The 25,856-nt window shown below is 38.5% G+C and overlaps 3 protein-coding genes across 5 annotated transcripts; 2 read left to right on the top strand and 1 right to left on the bottom strand.

Annotated features, from left to right (window-relative positions):
- Positions 1–954: 954 nt before the first annotated feature.
- hesx1 (HESX homeobox 1) lies at positions 955–3,195 on the top strand. The gene is made up of 4 exons (XM_086294268.1): positions 955–1,057; positions 1,883–1,992; positions 2,122–2,223; positions 3,010–3,195. Exons 1-4 carry the CDS (start codon positions 955–957, stop codon positions 3,193–3,195), a joined length of 501 nt encoding a protein of 166 aa, XP_086150394.1.
- Positions 3,196–4,933: 1,738 nt separating this feature from the next.
- On the top strand, positions 4,934–23,749 carry ergic3 (ERGIC and golgi 3). 2 transcript variants are annotated; one of them, XM_086293012.1, is made up of 14 exons: positions 4,934–5,101; positions 6,676–6,746; positions 7,656–7,743; positions 7,846–7,965; positions 9,214–9,310; positions 9,403–9,568; positions 10,434–10,491; positions 12,909–12,923; positions 15,409–15,440; positions 15,599–15,695; positions 19,280–19,344; positions 19,505–19,641; positions 19,953–20,008; positions 20,128–23,749. In XM_086293012.1, the coding sequence occupies exons 1-14, from the start codon at positions 5,014–5,016 to the stop codon at positions 20,205–20,207; spliced, it is 1,170 nt and encodes a 389-aa protein (XP_086149138.1). In that variant the 5' UTR covers positions 4,934–5,013; the 3' UTR covers positions 20,208–23,749. The 2 variants fall into 2 exon arrangements, with proteins under 2 accessions (XP_086149138.1, XP_086149139.1); XM_086293013.1 differs by lacking the exon at positions 12,909–12,923.
- On the bottom strand, positions 16,066–18,543 carry romo1 (reactive oxygen species modulator 1). Of its 2 annotated transcripts, none has more exons than XM_086293014.1 (3): positions 18,381–18,543; positions 16,617–16,747; positions 16,066–16,319 (listed from the first exon to the last, which is right to left on the bottom strand). In XM_086293014.1, exons 2-3 carry the CDS (start codon positions 16,745–16,747, stop codon positions 16,211–16,213), a joined length of 240 nt encoding a protein of 79 aa, XP_086149140.1. In that variant the 5' UTR covers positions 18,381–18,543; the 3' UTR covers positions 16,066–16,210. The 2 variants fall into 2 exon arrangements, with proteins under 2 accessions (XP_086149140.1, XP_086149141.1); XM_086293015.1 differs by lacking the exon at positions 18,381–18,543 and adding an exon at positions 18,250–18,272.
- Positions 23,750–25,856: the final 2,107 nt, after the last annotated feature.

Genomic DNA, 25,856 nt, shown 5'->3' with positions numbered 1-25,856 from the left:
TTCAACTCTACGGCCACAGTCAAACTGAGGTTTAGTTTAAGTGGCTTTTCTCTCTGCATGTAGTCACATCCGTCCCACCTTTCATTCATGGATAAACAAACAAGTGTGCTGTTGATTTAAAGCTGCCCTAGGCCTTCATTAGGAGCTAAGCTGTTTCTGAAAAGGGTTTCCTGCCTGCTGATTCAGACTGCATTCAGACACTACGAGCTTCATCTGCATCACAACACAAACAGATTAAGCTAATAGCATTAGTGGATCTCACTGGATCATTATTATCATTATCATTATTATTAGTTTAACTTCTGCCTCAGTCTTGTAACAGAAGGATGTAGGTTTTTTTTACTGTGAAAACTAAACTGATTTTCTACTTTGCTAATTTAGAAGAAAAGGAGTCAGTGTTGCTTTGTATTTGTTTCATGGTGGCAGTTTTCAAAAAAAGACTTCCCAACCTAATCTCACACATACACTCATACAGTTTATCATCTGGGAGAGAAACTTACACATTTGCACAAATGCTGTCAGATGAGCTGTTTTTGTTTCCTGTGAATTTTGCAAATACTTTTGCCGTCTTGTATTTGACTGGAGTTAAATATTTATGCTGTCTTTAGGTCACACAGACACAATTAGCTGAGATTAGCTCCTATGTGGAACCTCGGGGAATCTTATTCACATGGAAAAAAGGACTTCTTAGTTCTAATTGGTGACCATTGTAAACCTCCCATTCCCATTTAAACCAGCAGTCATCAGTTTGTTGTCCTGCTGCTTCATGCACCTCAGACTAAAACAGGCACTGGCCTCTTCAGTTTATTTTAGACTACAGAGCTAAAGGACCACAGTGCGATCAACTACTGCTTGATTTTTGGATTCGTTCTTTCTTTACAACGACATAAGATTGTTGTTTGCAGGCCGGGGGCCCTCGGCTTTCAGGATTGTTTATAAGTCAGAGTAATCATTATGGCGTCTGTGACAGTTGAAAGCAGGCTGGCATTTTCCATTGATCGGATTCTGGGTTTGGAAAGACCCGGAAACTGCCTGAAACTCCACCGACCCTGGGCAGGTAAGGAACAAAAGGTCTGAAGAGTTAGTAATGGGTAGTCTGTTTGTTACTGATGAAGTGCTAACCTCTGGTCTGTAATACGACATGATTTCCAAAGCATTTAAAAACAAAAAAATCTAAACTAAACCAGTTATCATATGTAATATTAAAGTTTAGGTTTAAAGGTTCATTTTTGTCTGGTTTTTTTGTAGAAAAAATTGCAATTAGATTACACTGAATCACAACATTGATTCATGTTTGTGTCATTATAAAACTGCTCAGTCTGTAATTTTTGTAACATAACATCCTCCAGTTGATACTAAACTTTGAGTATTTCAGTCTGACACTTTCAGTATTTTTTTAAAACCTGATTGGGGGCGATTCCTTATGTCCTATTGCTGTACAGGAAACAAACTGAGTTTATTAGTCTATGTTTAAATCCATTGCTTTTGAAGAACATGCATTTTTCTTCTCTTTCATGTCTTTCTTTGTTCTCCTGCTTGTTCCTTTCTTGTTGTCCCTCATACCAGGTTTCATTTTTATTTTACAGTTGAGCAGTGGCAACAGACTGGAAGTAACCCACTAAACTAAGCTTTCTCTGGCTCATTACACAAAACTCAAAATCAAGCCAAAGTAAAGCATAATTTATTATGTTACATTTATCTACATAATTTTTCTTAAATTATATATTTCATATTTTGCATTTGTAAGATTCATCAGTGTGAAAAGTAAATCTTACTTCCAGTGTTACTTTTAGAATTTGGCTTAATGCTGCCTAAATGTTGCGTTTGATTATAATTGCCGCATTAATGTGAAATGCTCTTTTATTTTTCTCCATTAAACCAGAAAATAATGTGGAGAGCGAGAACAGAAAACAACAGCAGCAGCTAAACTCCCAGCCGACATCAAACTGGTATATCGGACGCAGACCACGCACTGCCTTTACCACCAGCCAGGTAATCAGTTTATCAGCCACTTCTTCAATAATTCTGTTCAATTATGATACAGTAATCACGACATCCATCTATTATAGGAGGAAATACAGGTTTTTTCCTGGGTTAATATCATTGTGTGCATCCTCCCAGGTGAATATACTGGAGACAGTGTTTCAGGTGAATTGTTATCCTGGTATTCAGCTGAGGGAACAGCTGGCAGAGAGACTCAACTTGGATGAGGACAGAATACAGGTAGCTTCATACAGAATATTGAAAAACCAAATGTATTACCGCTTCACGTTTGTCATTCCCTGTCCTTGCTCCTACTATATTTAATTTCAGGACCCAGTGATTGTGCTTTTCCCCTGAAACTCCTTAGATTTCATCCATCAAACTGTTTGCAGGTCTTATAGGTCAACTGTGAGGTTTAAACACTACATGTTAGAAAACAGATCTGGATGTGTGTGCTTAAGTTTCACATAGTCCTGTGCCATCTGCCATATTAGAGTTGGAGTTGATAAATAATTAGATTCAATTGAGCTCAGTTTTATTTATATAGCACCAAATCACAACAACAGTTGCCTCAACGAGTGTTATATTGTAAGGTAAAGACCCTACAATACTACAAAGAAAACAAAAAACCCCAACAATCATATGATCCCCTATGAGGAAGTGCTTTGGCAACAGTGGGAAGGAAAAACTCCCTTTAAACAGGAACAAACCTCCAGCAGAACCAGGCTCAGGGAGGAGCGGCAACTAAACCAACTGAACTGAATCTTTACCCAGACTATCAGAACTATGAAAATGAGAAATACCATGTCTGCACTGTTGAAAAGTGTTTTAATAAATAGTACCAAGCAGAACTATCTTAACTGTTGCAAAATAAGTTTCTGTGTCATGTAGTTACTTTTTTAAGGCTGGGGCTTTGTGTTTAGGGTATCAGTATTTAGCAGACTTAGTGCATATAATATATGTGTGTATATATAAGAAAAAATATCAAATGTCCACTTAGAATAACCCAGTCTCTCTCTCTCTCAGATCTGGTTTCAAAATCGACGCGCCAAACTGAGGCGTTCGCTCAGAGAAACCCGACTGCAGCTGGTTCAGACAGCTGTGGCTGACCTCGGGGTCGGACATGAGGTCATTGGTCATCTGAAGGTCAGGCTGGGCAGGCGAGGTGACAGAGAGCTCCTCTCTCAGGTTGAGGCAGAAAAAGAAGGCTGACTAAGGACTTTTTCTGTTCCTGCTCTTATGCAGGATTTATTGTTCTACTGCTCCACACATCATCAGTTTCTTCCAGGTTCTGTCTTTTGTCTTTCTTCTGTTCAAAAACATGACAGTGAAAAAAAATGGAGACAATTTAATGTCAGAGTTGTTTCGCACTGTTTTATCTCAGTTAGTGGTACAAATACAGGTAATTGTTTTTTGGCACTGAAAATAAATTCCTCAAGTTGAACATACTGATAAAATATAATGTTTGACATTCTGGAGATTTGGAAGTAAAAATGTTTAGTGAGATCTGCTGTAGATCGGTCTGTGTAATGCTGTCTCTGTACAATCTTATTGTGTCTCACTGTGTAAATAGGTCTTTATTTTATTAGCAATGCACATTTTGATTAAAAACGATTAGGCTACTGAGTCTTGTGTTTGTTTGTTTTTTGCACTGTGAATCTTTACTTTAGCACATTTGCAGCAATGGGCCAGCATTTATATTTTGTGCTTACTGAGAGCTCAAAATACTCCTTACTAAATGCTACTTTGACTATGCATCGCTTTGAACATTTTTATCTAGATGAGACTCACCAGTTAGCCTAACATGTCTTTGAAATTTGGTAGCATCCAGAGAAAACCCATGCATCTGCAACCCCCAAGGAGAACATGCAAACTGTTCTAACCTTAATCCTTCTTGCTATGAGGCAATAGTGCTCACCACTGCACCTCTTCCACAAATCCTCAAATGTTGAGTAACTATGTCCACACTCAAGCATGAAATTTTTGTAGTGCTTCCAGCTCAGATTTTGACTTTTGCAACACCTACTATTAATATGTCTCTTTCCCATCCCTACTGTGTCTCACAGGAACAGTTAACTATGTGACTTGAGCAGGTTTGCCACCTTATTGGTGGTGAAAGACTGCGTAACAGTGAAGCTGGGCCTCTGTCATTCAGCCAAAATAGCTCTCACCCAGGACTCTGGAGTGTTGTATCTCATGTTACGATATGGGCACTGATCTTTTGGGTTCTCTGGGTTGTAGGATGTATGGATTGAGCTTGTTCCACCTCAAAAGATGCACCACTGGATTTGGTTCTGGGGAGTCTGGAGATACGATCAATAATTTAGGCTCTTTCTCAGTTTTTTTCAACCCATTCAGGGACAGGCATTGAAGAGCATACAACCTGGACATGTCACCATCCACCAGTCCAACACTGGACTAACAAAGTGAGACAGCATTTTTACGCCTTAAGCCAAATTAGAGCCACTGAGTAACTTGAAACCACAGTGCTGTGCCTGAACCCAGACATGAACTGCAAAAACATACAAGCTCCTTCTGGTGCCTGACATTTGATACATCAGCTGAAACAAGTATGAATAAGTATCAACATATGTGGGAAATATCCAAAAAGTATCAAAGCATAAAAAATTACAAATAACTGGCCACAGTCAAATAAATAATGAATTTCTTGATATCTTCTGTATTAATGAATCGTTAATATTTCTTTCTTATTTATTTATTTATTACTGGTGTTAATTATAATGCAGTTGTTGATTGCCAATAGCCTTAAATGTAACTACTGATAATCACCACAAAGGTGATTATTGTTGTAAAATGTATGCAACTGTATGTAAACCAGCGTGTCCACAGGTAGACCTTTGAATGAAGAAAACAAGGAACGCAAGGAGAAAGAAAAAAATACGCGGCCGACGCTGATTGGCCCAAGCTTGCCCCTCGCGTGTCCCGGAAGTGAAAGTTGAGGGCTGGTGTGTGTGTCTGAAGGAATCTGTCGGTAACATTTTTTGTAGCGGGTGATTGGAGGTTTAGAAAATGGACACGTTAAATAAACTGAAGCAGTTTGACGCTTATCCTAAAACTCTGGAGGATTTCCGAGTGAAGACGTGGGGAGGGGCGACTGGTGAGAGGCTTTAATTTGTCACAGAGCAGCAGCCATTCATACATACAGCCTGTTAGCTGCAGCGGCTAACAACACAGCTATTTGCTTCATTTCTCCTATCAGTGCTCAAATACAGTACACATGAATAAAGTTACAGTATTAGCATGCCTGTGGCAACTCAAGGGAAGCCGGAAATCAAGCAGAATAGATGCCGGTAATATTTACATTTCCGATAACAGAGTAGCGATGCAGCTAGCTCAAGAACAGTTGAGCATAAAGTGTGGGTGCAAATGTAGAGAAACCGGTTTAAAATCACACATTTTGAGGAGTTTGTGTCACAGGCTTTTTGTGAAGGACTTGTTGGGGATTTTTCATGATTTTACAAGACTGTTGACTAGTTTGTAATCATTCTCCTGTGGTTTTTATAGAGTAAAACTATTAATTCGAGAGAGGGAATTCAAGAGGTAAAAACAGACGTGAAAAGGCTTGAACTAAATTAATTATACTATGATGACAATAACATAAGAGATGGGACAAGCATCATTAGAAAGGTTATATACAACATATCTATTATAACGCCGTATGCAGACATTTGCTTAGAGACAGTCTTGTTATCATGATGTGTGAACTACAACAGTATTGTGTAGTTTGGTAGGAACTAAAATTGTGTAGAGGATGATTTATAAATAATGTGAGGTATAGTAGACTTTTTAGTCTTTTTGATCTTCCAACAGGGCTATTGTTATTTATAATCTAGGGATTTTTTTAAACTGGTGACTGTTAAATGACTGTCAAAACACATTGTTTTGTGAATATGGAAGAAGAAGAGGGATGTATTTGTATCATCTAAACCAGGGGTGTCAAACATAAGAATCACAGTAGACAGAGGTTCGGCTCACATTTGGACCTTTGTGTTTTCCACTTTCATCGTTTTTCCTCAATTGCTAATTCATTTGATTTTCAAACAGTTTTTGCTTTTGCTATTCAGATTTAGGGACTGAAAACTACTTGCTTAGATTTAGGGAAAGTTAGAACATGATCCTTGAAAAAAAGAGCATTTGGGAGCATCAGTTCTGACTCACTGTTGACCCAGCGTGTCATTTAGTGATGCCAAAGGACAAGACCAAATTTCAATATCGCCTTGACACTGCTGCTTCACAGCAGTGCTAATCACTGTGCCACCATGCTGCACAATTGAGTACATTATGTATATTAAATGTATTCTGTAAATATTAAATGTAATGGTGTCAAAAAATATCTAGACCTAGATGTAGTTATTCAGCAGAAGATCTTTGACTCAGTACTATCCAGTATTCCAGCTGAGCTGACTGTGGTGTAGGCTAGTTTATGAACTTATTAGTGCCATATTATGTATGTATATATGCAGTCTGTATATGCCAGAATTAGGTGATATATGAATATTGGATTACTTTTGGAAAGAAGGTACAAGTAACAATAATGCTGCTTCTTTTCCATGTTATTGTTGTACACGTATTCCTTTCATGTAATCACTTGGTTATAGTTCAGAGTTTTCTCATTATACAGAAATGTGATATTGTGTGGTGTTAAAATGCATACTTCCTCTGTCTCTGCAGTGACTATAATCAGTGGTGTCATCATGCTAATCCTGTTTGTCTCTGAGTTGCAATACTATCTGACTAAAGAGGTGAGTTTATCCACTTTATTTTGATGTCCTCTTTAGATGGTGTCATCCTCCACCCTGTGAAATTAAACCCAACACCTGGCACACAAAGTAAAAAATAACAGGTTTTAGTTCCAAATCTGCTTTTTTACACTTGTTTCTGAGCTTCTACATGTGCAGGCCAGTGGTCTAATCAAACATGTCAGAAAATTCATTAGTAGAAATTTCACAATTATTTTTGAATGTGCAAATTCTAGATAATATTCTAGAACTAGAGCTAAATCTTTTCAGTAAAATGTAAGAAAATATTTACTGCCTTGTCTCTAAATATGATGATTATTTTTGTTCTTGTTCTCATATATGATACCAAACGAATACTTTTGGTTACAGCAGACAACTTAAGTCTCATACTGGGGCTTAGTGCAGTGTCTCAGTTTATTTCTCCTTGATAAAGTAAATTTCCAATTAAATTTCCATTATGAATGAATCCATATTTATTATCTGCAAAGAACCATAATCATAAATCTGGTTTCCTCTGATACCAGTTAACTGACACTGATGACGTGGTTTCCAAGATCCTGATTGTGTTAATTTTTTCTCCCGATGATTAAAGGTACAGACTGTGGTGATAAAGATGGCCTGAAATACCTGTTAGACTGCTCTGATGAGTCTGCACATGTAAACAGTGAAATAGACTAAAAGTCTACACACACAAGTGTGAAGGACAAACAAAAACAATTTTTTTCCAGGGTTTTCTCAGAATCTTTACTGTGTTTAGTGCAGAAATGAAGACTAACTTTCTGTTTCTTTGGTGTTTAAAAAAACAAAAAGCATCAGAGATAAATTGTTCCCTGACTGATTAAATACGTTTGTTTTTACTGGTGTTTCTGTTTTACGTGGATGACTAAGTTAACAATCACCTGTGCCCGGCAGGTCCATCCTGAGCTGTACGTCGACACGTCACGGGGAGACAAACTCAAAATCAACATCGATATTATTTTCCCTCACATGCCGTGTGCCTGTAAGTTCTCTTTTCTCAAGAAGCTCCAGACTGATGAAGTTAGCATGCTAATCATAACATATGTTAATGATAAAGACCTACATCTGCTTTTTCTCTTGGCAGATCTTAGTATAGATGCAATGGACGTGGCTGGTGAGCAGCAGCTGGACGTTGAACACAATCTGTTCAAACAGCGGTTGGACAAAGAGCTCAAACCTGTCACCCAGGAGGCAGAAAAGCACGGTAAAAGCTGATGTTACGCTCACCATTAAGGTGCTGATACTGCTCAGCAGATTGGACAGTGTGTGGAGGTGTGCATATTTGGTTTGGCAGCGCAGTGGATTAACAAATAATGTGATGATTTTTTTGTTAGATTGTTTTTGTTCAGTTTTTTCCTTTGTTTGTTTGCTTGTTTTCTTGTTGCAGAGCCTCTGCATTGTAAAATTCTCTGGGCATAGTTTTAAAACAGACGATGAGTCAGCAAACTCGTTCCATTTTCCTGCTTATTTTTTTTGCTTCTCAAACATAAAAACATTCCAGTGATCAACATGCATCACTGATACACACGTAAGATCTGTGACTTATTAATGTTTCCAGAGTCAGAAATATTGAGGAATTTTATAGTTTTGTCACTCCCTAAGAAAATTAAGAAACGTATGCTCACAAATCCAGAAGTCAAGTCGCTTCTCGGCATTCTAGTATAGAAAGCACCACTGACTGTGGGGACTTTTGGGAAATTCCTGTTAATGGAGCATCATTGGTCGACTGTTTCACTCTCACTAAGGTGGATATCTGTTATTGGCAGAACACTAAAAATGAAAGATTCCAATTGGGGAAGCACCACTTGGGAAAAATGTTTGCATGGAGTGTTTTTAATTCCCAGATAAAGGAATGCATGGTGAAACTTGTTGGGAGTGTTTCTTTCTTTTATTGTGCCAGGAGAATGAAAGCATTCTGAAAATGATTTACAAAGAGAGTGTCTTACAGTTCTTTGATGTATAAGCTCATATGTATTTCTTCTATAGAAGACCTCAGTCAACAATACTGTGAATGCAGGAGGCACCGCTACTTAAAAGCTGTTTGTGGCTCTTATAATATGGGAGCAGTTGAACCTTTTGTTTTGCTTAGATGCTGCTCAGGTCTGTTCTGATATCAGATTTCAACTTGAGGATGATCAAGGATGATCAATTGGAAATATTTGTCAGTTTCATCTGTAACTTTGCTTATGTGGTCTCATTATTAACCTCAAAATACAAATATATGAAGATGACAAGAATCTGTACAAAAAGAGCATTTCTTATATTTTTTATAATATTGTCATATTTGCATTACTGACAGGATATTGGGTCTCTTTACTGACATATATATATATATAAAAAAACACACAACTATGTAATTTAGAAAGGGTTTATCTTCCTCAGAGTTATGTGCTGAAGTAGGGATGTTGTTTGGCTGCTAATCATCATGATTATTTTGTGTTTTATTGTTCAGAGCTCGGTAAGGCTGATGATGGCGAAGTGTTTGATCCCAGCACGCTGGACCCAGACAGATGCGAGAGCTGCTACGGAGCTGAAACTGAAGATCTCAAGTAAGACACAAACACAGGCTGCTCTTTCTGTCTCTGTTTACTGTATGACCCTGTGTTAACTCGCCTTGGTTCTTCTTGGTGTGTGTGTCCAGATGCTGCAACACCTGTGATGATGTGCGCGAAGCGTATCGGCGGCGAGGCTGGGCGTTCAAGAGTGCAGACACCATCGAGCAATGTAAAAGAGAGGGTTTCACTCAGAAGATGCAGGAGCAGAAGAATGAAGGCTGTCAGGTTTACGGCTTCCTGGAAGTCAACAAGGTATGAAGTCTTACACGTCATCCTTAATAACATGGCAGGGCTGTCAAAGATCAGCAGGCTTGTTATCTCTCGGGAGGACATCCAGTGTTCAGAACGAGAATACTACTGAGATGAGTAGTCATCAGTAGTATGTCATACCTGGGATGACACAACTCAGAAAGTCTCAGAATGATACACAACTGTGTAACTTTATGTTGACGTAGCTGGTTCTTGTATTGCAAGATCCAGAATTTCCAGCCTATGAAGAAACTGTTTTGAAAGTTATTAATAGACTTACATAAGTAAATGTCACTCTTATTTGTCTGTGGCTTTTAATTCGCCGTTTCCTTGAGCACCAGTTTCAGTCATAAGCTGGCCTTATTTGCCTAATGCAGCAATGTTGTGCCCTGTTATTGGGACCACTGTGTGGAAGATGATCTGAGATGATCTTTGAGCAAAGTTAAAATATAACAAGATAATATTGAAAAAAAAAAAATAATTTTGTAGCGTTTTTGCAAGAAAGAGTTTAACAGGAGTTTAAAACTCACCTCTTTTCATTGGCTTTTAGAAAGGTTTAATTTATTTGTTTATTTATTTTTTATTTGATCAGCGAGGTGTTTTACGAAATTGTGTTCTATTGTATTTTTATCTGTATTTACTGTACAGCACTTTGGTCAGCCTTGGTTGTTTTTAAATGTGCTCTATAAATAAACTTGAATTGACTTGACTTGACTAGGAATAATATGTTATAAATGTAACTGCGGTTTAAACAAAAACTCCTTTGCAATGCTATCACTTGACATTTTTATCAAAGTGAATTTAATAAATGGATATATCTATGTATACATATGTCTCATGTTTTGTGGTGGGGTTTTTTATGCTTTAGGTGGCAGGAAATTTCCACTTCGCTCCAGGAAAAAGTTTCCAGCAGTCTCATGTCCACGGTAAGCTGCCACTCCATTCAGCTCACAGACACACCTAACCAAAGGTTTTTAACACCCTTAGTTTATTTTTATTTTACTAATTGGCAGAGCTTTGTATGTAATTATAGTCAGAAGCCCAAAATACCTTTAAAAAGCCAGAATCTATAGAACTGTTGGGATCTAAGATAAGCATAAAGCTTCTAAATAAGAAGCTTTTTGATGAATTGATGTTTCTATAGGCAAAGACACCCAACATATTTTATCACAGACAATTCAGCAGTGATCTGAGACGAACACTGTAGTCTGGAGTGTTTCACCTGGATTTCATCACTGCGCTGTTGAACGACACCTAAATTAAACAGAAAGAATCACTGTGACTATATTTTTCCAAATAAATTTGGAGTGACTAGCAGACAAGTTTACGACGCTATCATAAGGGTGTTTATAAACCTTTGATGGGTATGTTTGTTCATCAGTCTCTCTGTCTGTATTTATTCATTTATCCAGCCATCCATCAATCAAATGTCCACATTGAGCCACACATCTAAATCTGTTCATTAAAAACAGAAAATCATGCACAATAAGCTTGCTTATTATTTTACATTTTGAAAAATGTAAAATAATAACAATAAATATAAATCATTTTGGCTTTAGTATTTATTACTTGTGAAATAAATATGACAGCAATTTGTCACTATTCAGACTGCTTTGTTGAGAATACTGATTTTAGCTCAGTGATGAAGATTTTGACATACAGTAGCTGGGATTGCTACAGTGCAGTCAGCTGATCGTGTCTACCAATACAGGATCTGAGACACGGACTCACCGGTCAGCGGATACAAAATGTAAATTTAGGCTGGTTTTTTTATTTTGAAAAAGGCAATGGTCAGTGTGTTATATTATCTAAAATCCATTAAGTTCTGAAATCTTCAGTCTTTTATTTTGAAAAGGTTTTATGATTTCACAGGCAGAAAACAATACATTCTGTTATTCGTGCTTTGCAATTAATGGAAAGAGGTACGAGTGACACTGCATCTCATTCGTGTTGTTTTTCATGCATTGCCTGGGAGTTTGACTGAACCCACATCAGGTTTTACAAAGCTGACTGCAGTGTTTCTTGATGGGGGTCATATTCTGTACTCAGAGGTTTCTCTTTAGAAGATAGCTGAACTTTGAGTTTGTAGATAAACCAAAGTTTTTTTCTGGAGCTAACAAAGCTGTTCTGAACTGTTCGTAGCAAGTTTATTTCAGCCAAAGTGCAATTTTCTCATCATTTTACCTCTCACATAGTGTTTGTCTACATTTTTATTCCTTTTATTCATTTCTTCCTTGTGTTTCTGTTGTGTTTGCCATCATTGTGTATGCATTTTGCTCATTATTGTGACTGGAAGTTGTTGTCTTTTTTTGTCTGCCTGCTAAATGTTTCCCTCATATGTGCAGTCACCCCATGAGGTCTAAGACACTTGTTGCTATTTATGCTTTGACTGGTTCATTTAGTAAAATTGCTTATGTGTACTATCAGGATGTGGAAGTTGGACGTCTTCAGCTAAGACACAATAACAGTGGGTTAGGGCATTTCTTATTCTCATTGATGACTTAGACCTCATGGAGTACCAGAGCAGGAAATTAACAGTAGCCAGCTACCACATGCTAAAAACATTTATTTTTATTTGGCAAATCTGCCACAACACTACTTCTGATCTGACTCTAAAACTGTCTGAATACCAAATTTAAAAGTATAAAGAATGTGTTTTAGTAAAAACCTGGCTGGCTGGTAAAACAGTGAAGGAAGCTGACGTTTTACTGCACTTTCCACTGTTGATTTTAGTTTCCTATCTGGAACATAAAACACTGACCTTTGTTCTTAAGTTGCTAATGTGAGATCATGACTGAATCTCAACGGTGTAATATTAAATGCTTATCAGAAGAAACAAGAGACAAGAATCACTTGAGGACTGTAAGCGAGGCTGTGGCTGAAATAAACCAGCTTCATCCTTACTCTGGTCCCAAATCATCTCCAGCCTGGACTGACCTTAAACCCTCTGTACTGTGTGTGTCTGGGACTGCACAATTACTCCGACAGGATACAAACTGTTTTCTAAATCACAAGGGGCTCAAACCTTTTAGAGCTGACAAATATAATCCTCCTCAATTGGATATTTTTTTGTGCTGTAAATCTCAAGCTTATAAATCAAAATGTATAATGGAGTTAAGCTTTTAATACTCCTAAACAGCCAAACCACAAACACAAAGAGCTTGTTTTCATTGCCTGAGTTAAGTTATTAGTTTCTTAATGCTATAAATCTAAAAATATTAAGCATAAAAACTCAGTTTGTCAAAGTTGTGCAGCCCCTACTGACATGCCCAACCACATTAATGTAACATGGTTTGCTGTCTACCTGCATTACTATTGTGACTCTTTTCTCTTTTTTCTGTAGTGCACGCTGTGGAAAGTAAGTCCATCCTTTTTTGCAGATTTTATTTTTTTTATTCTTTTGAAGAACAGCTTTAATGCAGTTTATTAGCCTGGTTATTGTTACAATAAATAGTTGCACATAATGAAGAACACTGCTCAAAAAAATGTGGGGAAAACACATTAGCTAAAGACACCCTGAAAAACAAAAGTGAAAAAGGCTCAACCATTTTTCCAAAATCAAACCCAGGACCCAACACATCAGCATGAGGTCTGACAATGGGTCCAAGGAGTTCATCCTCATACCCAAGGGCAGTCAGGGTGTTTTTGCCTAACCTGTAGAGCTCTGTGTGGCTTTTCTGGGCCCTTTCCATATTTGCCACGTGTGCTTAGCATGTACTTGCTCTCATCTGTGAAAAGCACAGGCCACCTGTGATGGGTCTGCCAAGTATGGTATTTTATGGCAAATGCCAGTCAGGCTCCACGGTGCCAGGTAGCCTGTTTTTGATTGCCTGGCTAGAGACATTCAGACCAGTGCCATGCTGGAGGTCATTTTTTTTAGCTCTGGCTGTCATCATCCTGCTTCATCACAAATTAGCCGACACCGGTTCTGCTGATGGGTTAAGGAACTTCTATAGTCCTGTCCAGGTCCCCCAGAGTAACTGCTTGTCTCCAGGAATCTCCTCCATGCTCTTGAGGCTGTGTTGGGAGACGGCCTTCTGGCAGTGGCATGTATTAATGAGCCATCCTGAAGGAGTTGGGAGTACCTGTGCAACCTCTGTAGGGTCCAGGTGTCTCCTCATGCTGCCAGCAGTGATGCTGACTCTAGCTAAATGCAACACTAATATAACAAAAAACTGTCAGAAATGAAAAAGATGGGAAAAATGCTAGTGTCCTCCACCTGTAAGACCATTCTTGTCTTGGATGTTGTCTCATTGTTGCCCCTCTAGTGCGTCTGTTGTTAATTTCATTAAAACCAAAGCAGCTAAAACTGGAGTTTTACTAACTTGATGATGTTCTCTGATTAAAGAAGTGTTCCTTTAATTTTTTGAGCAGTGTACTTACTGTGAATATATATATATATATATATACCTATGCTATAATTAAGCAACGTGATGAAAAAGCAGGAGCTAAAAAACACAAGTGTTGGATTTCAAGGGGAGTGTTGCTGATGGGTGTTGGGGAGTCCGGCTGCATTTGTGTAAAGCCTTTTGTTACTTCTAAGGGGACCTATTATGCCTTTTCTGATTGGCTGTCATACACGTGTGTGTGTGACAGTATATACTGTCATACACACACGTGTGTGTGTGTGTATGACAGTATATACTGCTCCACTGGTGGACGCTCTTATTAAACATGGCTGAACTTTAAAATAATGAGGTCAGCACACAAGTAATGGTGTGAGACAAAAGATCCGCCTTCTAAACACTCAGTTTCACTTTTTTCCCCCCTACTGGCTTTGTGTTTAGAAATGGGGGATGTCCCTAATGTAGTCCTTTTACTTTAGTTGTGAGCACAACAGGCTTACAGGGAGCGGGAAGGGAGAACTTCACAGAGAAGGCGAACTGAGGAGTTGCACTCAGTATAAGATGAATTATTTTTGACTGTAAATAATGCAAAACTACTGCAGTAGAGTCCAAGAAAAAAACACATGGAGCAGGAATAAAGCAGAATCGGCTCCCTTTAAGTCAGCATCATCTTTAAAGTTTGAAAATGGAAAGATTGTGTAGGTTCAACATAACTCGACATCTGTAGACTGCTCCTCTTCTTTGCTTGATGATCGAAGCTCCAAGTTACATTGTGTATAATAATGGCAAGCATCTGTGGACCTAACATTTCTGGTCTCTGTGCTGTTTTAGTCCCCTGACTGTGTATGAGAAGTAAAATTTCAAATTGATCAAATACATAATGGCACCTATTATACTGGACCAGGCTTACAGCTTGTATAAGAAAAAAAAAAAAGGTATTTTAAATATGCTTTTCTGAATTAGAAGAGGTATTACTTTCTTTTTTGTCATAAGATTTACTAAACCAGTACCTTTATTACTGCACATACAAGTACTAATTGCAATAAAGGGGTAATACATTACTGCTAAGCATGTGGTGAACTCAAACCTTTGGAGTTTGCCCTGATCAGCTTCTGCACTGTGCAGCTGTCACTTGTTTGTGTGATTGTAGTTCTTCCAAAAAGGTGACGAGTTTGTCTGTGGAGCCATTGTAGAACTTGCTGCTTGTCAGTCCCTCTAAATCCAACCTCCTTACCATAAAAGTGCCCTAAATTTATCCCATTTTAGATACTCCAGTATTTGACAGATATCTACCAACTCTGGAATGAACTTTTGTGCCAGGGAGCCACAGATTCATCCACAAATTGAGTCAAACAGCTGAACAAAGGGGCACTACTCAATCACACAAGCTGATTTGAACACATTTTATTTCATTTACTACACATGGCCTGTATTTGCATTTTTTTTTTTTTTTTACTTTTTAGTAAGTGATTTAAAGTGGTTTTGTTTCTTTTGCAGTACACGACCTGCAGAGTTTTGGCTTGGACAATGTAAGTAACATATTTTCTTGATCATTTCTCATAATACATACTGCAAGTATGTTACAGTCCAAGCTATCTGGCTGTTTCAGCAGTGAAATTTTATGCTTATTTCTAGTTACTCAGAGAAATTTCTGAGATCCGCTAACTTGTAATCTCTCTTTCTACAGATAAACATGACCCATCTGATAAAACACCTGTCGTTTGGTAAAGATTACCCCGGTCTTGTTAACCCCCTGGATGGGACTGATGTCACAGCACCACAGGGTGAGTGATACAAGTTCTTGTTTTTAATATCAATAGTGCTGCAGGAGCAGCCTGGCACTTGCTCTCAAACGATTCAGGGTTTACTTCTCAGATTAATGTTTCCAAGTTGGACTAACCTGTCAAACAACTGTTCAGTGACAAATTGATCAACTCCTCCAAACTCTTAACTGTGGTTAGAGATGTGCCATTTGTGAACTTCCAGGTTTCCGCTCATGTTTAAAATAGAAGGTTGGCTGGTAACCGAAAGAAACCAGCATTGATAAGAAAAAGTATTTCCCTGTTGTGTCACTGAACTAAATATAATTACTTGTGTTACAAATTGTTTGTTTGTTTTAAAGGCATCAAAGAGTAAATCACATGCCCCCTGAAAACCATTTCACGAATTTGAACTTTTATTGACAAAACTAGACTGTTGGCTGAGAACATGGCAGCACTGAATGGACAGAAAGCTGTGACTGGAAATAGTTGAAGAGTCTCATTGTTGAATATTTGTATATAGGTCTTTCCTCTTGTCTTCAGCAGCGAATACCCATACCAATGGCCATAAAAGTGCCGAACGTCCCTCCACTCTGCATCATGGTCTTTCCTACTCCTCCCATGAGCTCCCGGCCACGCATGCCGATCCTGGAAAGAGAAATAACAGTCTTACTTTTTATTCATGTGACCTAGAGTGAGACACTCCATATTTAGCCCCAAGATTGATACATGTTAAAGCTTTCATTTCTTCATCTAGTTGAAGCAAGCAACATTTACACCAAATTTAAAAATTCCATAAAACACATTTTTAATAAGATTCTTTTCAATTATTGTAGCAAAATATCTTGATGCACAAAATGCACTGTCTGTATTTACCACTTAGAGCAGCACAATACTGTTACATCTTATATAAATAGTTTGTTCCCACACCAAATTCAAACCTACCTGAGACAGGAGAAAGTACCAAACATGGCACCAGCAGCCATTCCTACTGCAAAACCCATCATGAAGCCCATTTTGACCCGATCAAAGCAACTTGGCTGGGTCTGGCCATATGGACCTACAGCCACCGGCATCTACAGAGGATTGCAACAAAAAAACAGGTTAAAGACCAGCTAGATAAATTATCATCTTATGTATTTGTTCTTATTCAAAAATTGTAAAACAGACCCTCTGGAATCCTTAATTCACTCTGTGAAAAGCGGCTTGTGGTAGGTCTACAAATGATGACTTGTGAGATTATAATATTTTCTAATTTCATCAATATTAGCTATTTTATCTGCAGAAACAGTGGCAACAGAAACACTCCAGATTACAAAGCCATATAAGTAAATGCACTACAATTACTAAAACTTATAGCATATCATTTTTGTTGACCATTTGATTAGATTAACCAATGCAAGTTCTAGATTGCAACTTATGATTCACCATTTCTGAAACTCAGGGCTGATTCTAGTATTCAAATGTTTTGTCTGATAAAGCTATTCATTCCCCCTTTTTGCCAGGAGAAAAAGCACTTCAGTACCCAAATACATGAACTGTTCAAGATGTTTTTTCCTCATGTTAGCCATAAAAATGTAAACATCGTGAAATAAATCTCAGCCAGCGCTGTCAGTAAACGTAATCTTCTTGGCAATATCAGCCAACAATATTATCCCCATATGAGAAAATTACATGTTGGGTTGTACTCTTCTGAAGAATATTATTCTTTAAGTGGCACAACCAGGGCTTTGAACTTTACTTGTGAATTCAGGTGTCAGAGGCTTCAATGCCTCTGATTTATGTCAAAATAGAAAGAAAACTAGTGCTAGAAGAGCAAGATAACAAATAAAAATAGTACAGTGTATAATAACAGATTGTATTTATGCACAAGAATGATAACAAAATAACTAAAAATTGTGTTAAAGAAGAGTAAAGATTGAGATTGTATAAGAGTAGTGCAAACTGCATTAATATAAATCTAAGAATAGCTGCAAGGATGTAGGTGAGCAGCTGTCAGGGGTAAATGTTCAGGTTGAAGCTTGTAAACAATCTCAGATCACTGCAGGGTCGTCATTACAGTTCAAAGTGCGGCAAGAACCTTGTTGAGTTTTTTGGAATGAAAGTATTCAAGTATAACAATTATGTACATTGTGTTTTGGGTTTCTTTGCCTTAAGGTCACAGAGTTAACCCAGTGATCCCAGTTGTACACGCGTTCCACTACTCTGCAGTTACCATCAGCAATTAGTCGTCACCCTTTCCAGCTGTGCGCATTTCTGTATGTTTACTGACTTTTTGGATACACTTGTGCATCGTTGCCAGTAAATATTATAAAAACATACCCGAGATTAATCTGTAATTTAAGTCACTCAAGTTAAAACCATTACAGCTTAAAGACATTTTAATCTGTTGCCTTGACTCGCATTAATACAAATCAGGTCGTAGACTTACTCTGTTCCCTAGCTGGGATGCTAGGCTAATGTTAGCTTGTCCATAGCTTGTCCATGCGTGTTAACGTTTGCCGTTTAAGGGCGCTTATGTAAGCAAAGATAACAAAGGAAAGTGTGGTCTCCTTTTTGCGAAACCTGTCAAATTCACCTTTTTCTCTCCGTGTGGTTTGTTATGTTAGCTTAGCATGCTAACGTCACCTGTGGCCTTGACAGATAGACGAGGCCTGGTCCCACCGACTGTGTGATTTCTAAAAAGAATGACTCCGAAGTCACGCTTACCTTTAATTGTGTGTTTAAAACGGAGGGGGGGGGTTTAGATTTGAAACTTCAGGTTTCTCGTGAGTTTGAGCGCAGCTGCTTTTAAATGCCTTTCAAGCAGACCTCCATAACCGGATAGAGGAAGAAGGAAAAGATAGAGGAAGGTTATAAAGAGCTACAGTAACGTGGAGGGGGGAGCAAACAGCGCCATCCTGTGGTTGTGTTTTATTACAACATTTAATACAATTTTCCCATTTATTTCCATTAAGCAGCTAATTGTGTGAATGCATTCACACTATTGTGTTCTTTAACACATCACTGTTACTCCTTTATTTTAAGGTCAGTTTTTTAAAACCTGTGATGTAGATTTAATCCAAATTTAAATAATATGTTTTGAGTATAGAACCCCCTCCTGTAATTTTCAAGATTCTGACAAAAAGCTTTACTAATCAAAAACATTTTGGTTCTTTGGGATATAATAATGGATTTGCGGTTCCTGGTCTTCCCTGTCCTTAGTGCCTGTGATCCAGAAATCAATCTTAGCAGCCAGCAGAAAGTGTCTCATTTCCTGAGGTATAGATGAGAAGTGGCACAAAGCTGAAATATAAAAATATTGTCAGGAGAAGGACTCTTCAAACAACTAGTTCTATGCATTCATTTGAAGTTATTTGACATGCTGTGATCCAGCTTTGTAAGCTTCACTGTGTGTGTGTGACTCTGTTTTTAGGGTTTGTCAGATTGTACTGTGTTGTAAACTGAATTAAAAATAGTCCTAAATATAAAACATGTCATGAACACTTGTTTTAATATCTGAGACAATAGAATAGAGCTGTGGTTGGGTTTGAAGTCTAGATTTTTTTATTATGTTTTTTAATGTGACTGCTTTCATATTTTAATGGTAAAAACGTTCCTCCTCACAGCATCGATGATGTACCAGTATTTTGTGAAAATTGTTCCTACCATCTACGTGAAAACTGACGGCGAGGTTAGTCGAACTGTCTCTTTATGTTTACTCTTCAAATGCACCAAAAGCATAATATGTGATTTTAAGAAGTTATTTAATTAAAAAAAACAAACAAACACATAAATTACAGCCTGGATTACTCAGGTTTTTGTTGTGTTTCGGTTTTCACTTTTTTCACCAGGTGGTAAAAACAAACCAGTTCTCAGTGACCAGGCACGAGAAAGTGGCCAACGGGCTAATAGGAGACCAGGGGCTGCCAGGCGTCTTTGTTTTATATGAGCTGTCACCCATGATGGTTAAATTCACAGAGAAACACAGGCAAGTTGTAACAGTAGCTTTCATTATTGCTGACCGTTTTTCAAACACGATAAGTTTTTACATTGTGACTCTGCCACAATGTAAAAAGGTCATCTATAAGACTCAAGCTACCTTCATAGGCCGCATCCTTCGAAGGACCCGGCCTTCACAGTCTACGTGGGCCGGGTCCTTCAAAGACCGGGAAGGCTGTAAGTGCGAGGCTGTGAAATGGGGACGGTCTAGCCTTCAGATAGGCTGGCGAGAATACCAGGATATCATTATGTATTTTTTGCCAAATCTAAATACCAAATAATTTCTCTCTCGCTGTTCAGGTCCTTTACACACTTCCTAACAGGAGTTTGTGCCATTATTGGAGGAGTATTTACAGGTCAGTGGTGCTATTTACATATGCTTTGTGTTATTACCTGTGCAATAAAATATGTATATATTATTAAAAATGTAATCAAACTGTGTCTCTGTGTTTATCCTGCCTCCTGACCTGTGCAGTGGCCGGTCTGATCGACTCGCTCATCTACCATTCAGCTCGTGCCATCCAGAAGAAGATAGAGCTGGGGAAGACATCCTAACAGCGCTCCCCAGTGGCCTCCACGGTGCAACACAGACCAAGACAATGACAGAGCCAGAAGGACAGAGAGAAGAAGGGCAGAAAGGTGGAGGGAGAAGTTTGAAAGCGGGAGCACAGCTCTCCATCTCTCTGTCTTCTCTTAGGTCGAGGGAGAGAAATGCAGAGAGAGACAGAAGTTTTAAATCGTCCAGGTTTTAAATTTCTCTGCCTCTCTTTTTGTTCTTGAAAAAGTCTGGAGAGGAACTTGCGCGTTTTTGAATTTTCCTCTCCACACAGGACAGAGACAGAATCAGAGATTGATTTTTCTGTGATTGATTACAAGCACAGCAGCAGATGCACACCCAGCCTCCGGGGGGAAAAAGGACCTGCGCACCGGTCCACTGTCAGATCACTACACCGAATGATTGTTAGAGAATCGTGGTTGACCCCAGTGTCTAGAGGAATAAGAAAGACAGGCCATCTATCACTTATTCACTTCATGTAACCTGGACTCACTGATGACATTTTATAAAATTGAAGCTCCAGTAGGCCTTAAAAGTCACAATCATGTAAAATACAGTTCGTGGTCTTGGTCTTCAAACTTTTTGAGATTACAAACTCATTATTTTGGTTATGTTTGTCTTATTTTATCTTTCTTACTCTCAGCAAGTTCCACAAAAAGAGCTAAACCAACCATGCTCCATTGCTGCCAACTGGCTGTTTTGAATAACAGTTGTAAATCAAATGAATGAAGCTAACTAACCAGCTATTTTAAGAAGTAACTGGGCAGTTGGGTTTTTTTTTTTAGTATTTTGTATTTAGATAGTCACACATTTGTTGCTTTTGGTCTTTTCAAAAGGGATTTATTAACAAGAAAAATATTAAATTTAGTCTGACTTGCAAATTCTCATCACATGTTCCCTTTATGTCTGTTTCTGTACAAGTGAGAAGATGAATTTAGTGTTTAAATATTGCTAAAATGTAATTAACCCCTCTGTCCCTCCAAAAAAAAGAGTCACGCTAACACCTAGTTGATTCCTGAGATGCACTTTCCCAGTATATTAGTTTCAGTGTTGTTCCTGTGTTGAATGTCTAAAAGTTCAAATACAGCGCATAAACAAAATGTCCGGTGAAAAGATGAAAAATGTCATTTTCACCAATTTATTCTGGCGATGTGGCCTGCAGGTCTTTATCAGAGCTCGTATAAATACCCTGGCCATGTTATAAACCAAGCAAGACCTGAGTGGAGTAAAACACAGGCGTGCTAAATAGATGACAGAAATGTTTCAGTGTTGTATAAATGAAAGCTGTGTAGCCCAGCCCTCAATCTGTGTGTAGCTGGGAAAAAACGAAATGATAAAATCAGAGCACTACAAATATTCCCACATAATTTAAAGACACTATGTAAAGACGTCTGATTTTTCAATCTGCTTTTTTGAGTTGACTTAAAATAGCCTCATGTCGGTGTCCTCCATCATTATTCCACCATCAGAGACAGCTGTCTCAGATACTCACCCCTCTTTCGGCACAGCATTAGAACTATTGGAATTGCTGAACAATAAATAAATTCAAAGACGTGATTAAAATTTTTACTTTCTTGCTAACAGTTATAACATTTAATGCCTCAAAACTATTACTGGAAGTTGAAGGAGTCATTAATTTAAAAATTCTACATATGGCGGCTAAAAAACAGATGTCAGGACTGATTCTCTGCCCACCTGATAACAGAGGAGGGAAAACTAATGGGGATTGAATAAAACTCCCTCGGATTTACTGCTGGAATATTTGTTTAATTGCACCGTTTCCATCTGTCTGACTTTCATCAGGTTTACACACATAGGGACACTATCTGAGTCTGAGGATTACTGGTCTGAGGTTAGTGTAAGAACTCGACGCTATGACATCTCACCGGGTTGGAAAGAAAATACAAAGATGAATCACAATAGCTGACTGGTGGTCTGTGGTTCTAATGACACATCTTCCAGACTGCACTCTACATATCCTCCTCTCCTCAGCATTCCCTTGACCGTTTTAGTCATTCAGCTTTCTTTTCCCCCTAAACCTGAACAGTGAGATTTGGTCACATGACATTTTATAGCGACTGTCAACAGAAAATTGTTGTAATTCGTTTACGGTTCTAGAGGAAGTTGCCTCCCTAGAGGCCAAAATGACCCCTGACTCTTCCCATAATGTGACTTGGAAATGAAATCTTTCCCATGATTTTACCATCATTTTTTGTTTTCGGGATATGTGCAGATGCACTGATCACTGCCTCAGGAGAGGGGCTGAATCCAACAGTTCAACACTTTGAACACAAAAAACGATATTCTTGAATTAGAATACCGAGGGAAGCGGTTGATTTGCTGAGGTTTGTCTATTTCTCTCATACAACGGGGTAACTAAAAATAAATCTGCTCACTTAGACTGCGGTTAAATTATTGTTTGTTTGTGAAATGCGGATGTTAAAAATTTGGTGCAGCCAGTAGCTTTAGATGACGATATTCCTCCTCATCCCCGTGACCCGAGTGTTATTCTCACCCAAAAGCTTCAGTCATTAAATGAGAGGGGTCAGCAGGCAGCTTCAAACCACAAGAAGAGAGCGTGTAAATGTTGGGTTGAGTCTGACTGTGTTCCTGACTCACATGTTGAGTCACCATGTGGTGTCCAGATGTTTCTGCCAGTTTGAACTTCGCCCCTGTTGTTTATTCTGAAGATCATCAGACTGAACCGAAATCTGGGTTTGAAATCGTTGGTTTGGAAACGATCTTTTCAGGCTCGGCTTACATCAATGATGAACAATTTCAAGAACATGCTGTGAGCTTTTTTGAGCCTTGAGTTGAACTGAGGTTTTAGTTCATTTCATAATTTTGGGGGAAGACCAACTTTCAGTCCAGTGTTGGGTATCTTTAGCTTTAGATTCTGCAGCTTGGAACTGGGAATCAGAAGCTCTCCCTCCTGCTGTGTTCAAGGAAAGCTGGAAACCCTCAAAGTCTCACTGGACCTCTAAACTCAAAGTTCAGTTTTCTGTCAATGCAGTGTTGGCCAAAAAAAGTCAGTTGCAAAGTCATTACCAGATTTCCTCCCAGTATTGATGTTTGTTTATGCAAATAACTTCTTCACAGTTCTTACTTGATCAAATCTCATCAAACTGTCCAAGTTTAAACTTGTTCTCAAATATGGTTCAAGTTATACCCACCTTCTGTTTTAACTGTTCCACATATTGAGTCATGATGGTCTTAGGAGGACGGCAAAACATGGTGTGAATCTGTGACTGAAGCTCATGTCAGTGTGGTGGGTCCTGCTTGTTATGACTGTATACTCTAAGGATCTCTCTGTGTGTAAAAGCTTCTGAAATCTGGTTGATTTTGAAAGATCCCGGTTGTTCTCAGTTGTTGATGGTTGTTTTGTTGCACCTTTTAACATCATAATCAGGGGCAGGGGTCGTGTGTGTGTGTTTGTGTGTGTATGTGAGAGAGAGGGAGAGTGACAGAGAGAAATGTATTTATATTTTGATTGTCCTCAAACAGTTTTTAAAATGACAGACAATAAATGTTGAATACACCAGCTTCCACTGTGTGTGGGTTGTTGTTGTTGGTTTTTTTTTTTTTATTCCATCCATCCGTTTTCCTAACCTCTTATCCAACTGAAGGGAGTGGAGGGATAGAGTTGATGCTAGAGGCAGGGTACTCCCTATACTACACACCCCCACGTCCACAGCCAATTTAGATCTAACATGCGCGGAGGACGCCGGAAAGCCTAGAGAGAGGGGACGGTGCCAACACTGCATCACTGTGCTGGTTTTAATATTGTAATGTAATCTTAGTACAATCTGTACAATTAATCAAATCAAACCAGAAGCAGAGTTTGGATCTTTCATAGGGAGCTATTATACTTATTTCCAGCTCCATGGTTTGGTTCTTGGACTCTAGATTAGCTTTACATGGTCAACAGTTCAAAATAATCCTTATTTATCTTATGCCTTGGTGTTCTTGTGTGGAGATCCTAAAGACAAACATGGGCACAGCCTCCATGTCCGAAAAATTAAACCAGTGCTGAAGTGTCTAAAACTTGCATCCTATCTGAAAGCCACCTGATGGTGATAGCTGTGGTTCCAAAAAGACTTCCTGTCTTATAGAAGTCTATGGGAAAGTGGATCTTATCTTGACCTCTGTTTGTTTATGGGCTCAGTTACTCATTTGAACTCATCCCGAATGAGAAATTAAGCCTGTTATATAAATTTTTGTCATACTATGTTTAAAAAATGGAGGATTATCTGTGCTATGAAACACTCAATGGCTAATGATTTGTCGCATCAAACTGTTTGCATGTCCAATTGAAAATCTCTGAATCCCTGCATTAGCCCTATGACAGGCTGCAAGGACTCAGAGATTGGGCATGCAAAAAATTTCAAAGGATTCAAACCAGAACCTGTGAAACCAGTAGGTGATGGAGCTACATCCATCTTTCATACCATCTGTGGTGCATTTTCTCAGATTGTCCTCTGAAACAAGCTGTTTTACCTCCCTCTCCCTTTAATCTGGCTTTCAACTAATTGGCTGTCAAAGACATCATACAGGGAGATGAGCAGAACTAAATATCTGAAACCGAGTCCTTAGAGCTGAAGCCTGAACTTTTGGTGGGTAGGCTTTGCTTGTACATAGACTGGCCTCCTTATTTATTTTTGGCCTTTATACATTAATTTGTTTTGTTTTATTTGGGTTTTTTTTTTAACATTTTTTTCTTAATTATAACATTTTGACCCCAAAGTAAGGCAAAAGCCTGGAAGATGCTCAAGACACACAGTGCTAAAGCACTAAATTACTACTACTGAGATTTGAGCATCTTATATTTGGCTTGCCTTTATCATAGCAGAGCTGGGATTTGTGACTTTAATTGTCCTGCTGAATTATTATTTTTCCATCTTTACATAATAAAGTATTAAATACTTTCCTTCTTATTTCTTAATCGGCAGTAGTTACATCAGCCACTAGATGGCGACTATATACTTCAACCAGTCCACTTGTTTCAACTGTACACACACACACACACACACACACACACACACACACACACACACACACACACAGAGCGATGGAGCATCTGAATGAAATTACAGCTTGCTTGAGTAACTTCCTGTGTGTGTGTGAGAGTGTGTCAGAGCCACGCAAGGCTGAGCAGTTCAGTGTTACAGCTCACAGACAGTAGTTGGATACTGGAAATATAACTGTGTCTGGGTCATAGTGCTCTGTAAGTGATGTGAACTCAGTCGCATGTACCTAATGAGCCCCAGAGGAAACAAAAGTGCATATTCAAGTTCATAAAGCCCTGCCTCAGCTGTTGGGTCGTGACTTTATGTGGGGTCATTTCCCATCCCGATGTGGTTGTAAGAGATTTCTACCCATGACTGTGTTTTTGGTGAAGATCTGTGAACATTTAAAGCAGTTTCTTAATTAACTCAACTGTTTTTAATGAACTGATGATCTTATTTTAAATTGCAGAGTTTTTAAAATTATTTTTTTCAAGTTTTCTATGACAAACACAACACTGCAGCCTTAAAAGACTTGCTTAGTGCTTAACAGTTTGAAGTATTATGTGTTTAATAGTATTTTTAGGGCCAACTTGATCCAGACAGCCGAGAGCTGTATACTTAGAACAATATGGTCCCCCGCGA

The sequence above is a fragment of the Aulonocara sp. 'chitande type north' Nkhata Bay genome, linkage group LG5 (assembly GCF_057382095.1).
Source record: "Aulonocara sp. 'chitande type north' Nkhata Bay isolate Kocher_YH1m ecotype deep benthic linkage group LG5, A_spYH_male_GT1.1, whole genome shotgun sequence".
Lineage (NCBI taxonomy): Eukaryota > Metazoa > Chordata > Actinopteri > Cichliformes > Cichlidae > Aulonocara > Aulonocara sp. 'chitande type north' Nkhata Bay.
Note: the sequence above shows the minus strand (reverse complement) of the source record. Positions and strands in the feature narration are given on the sequence as shown.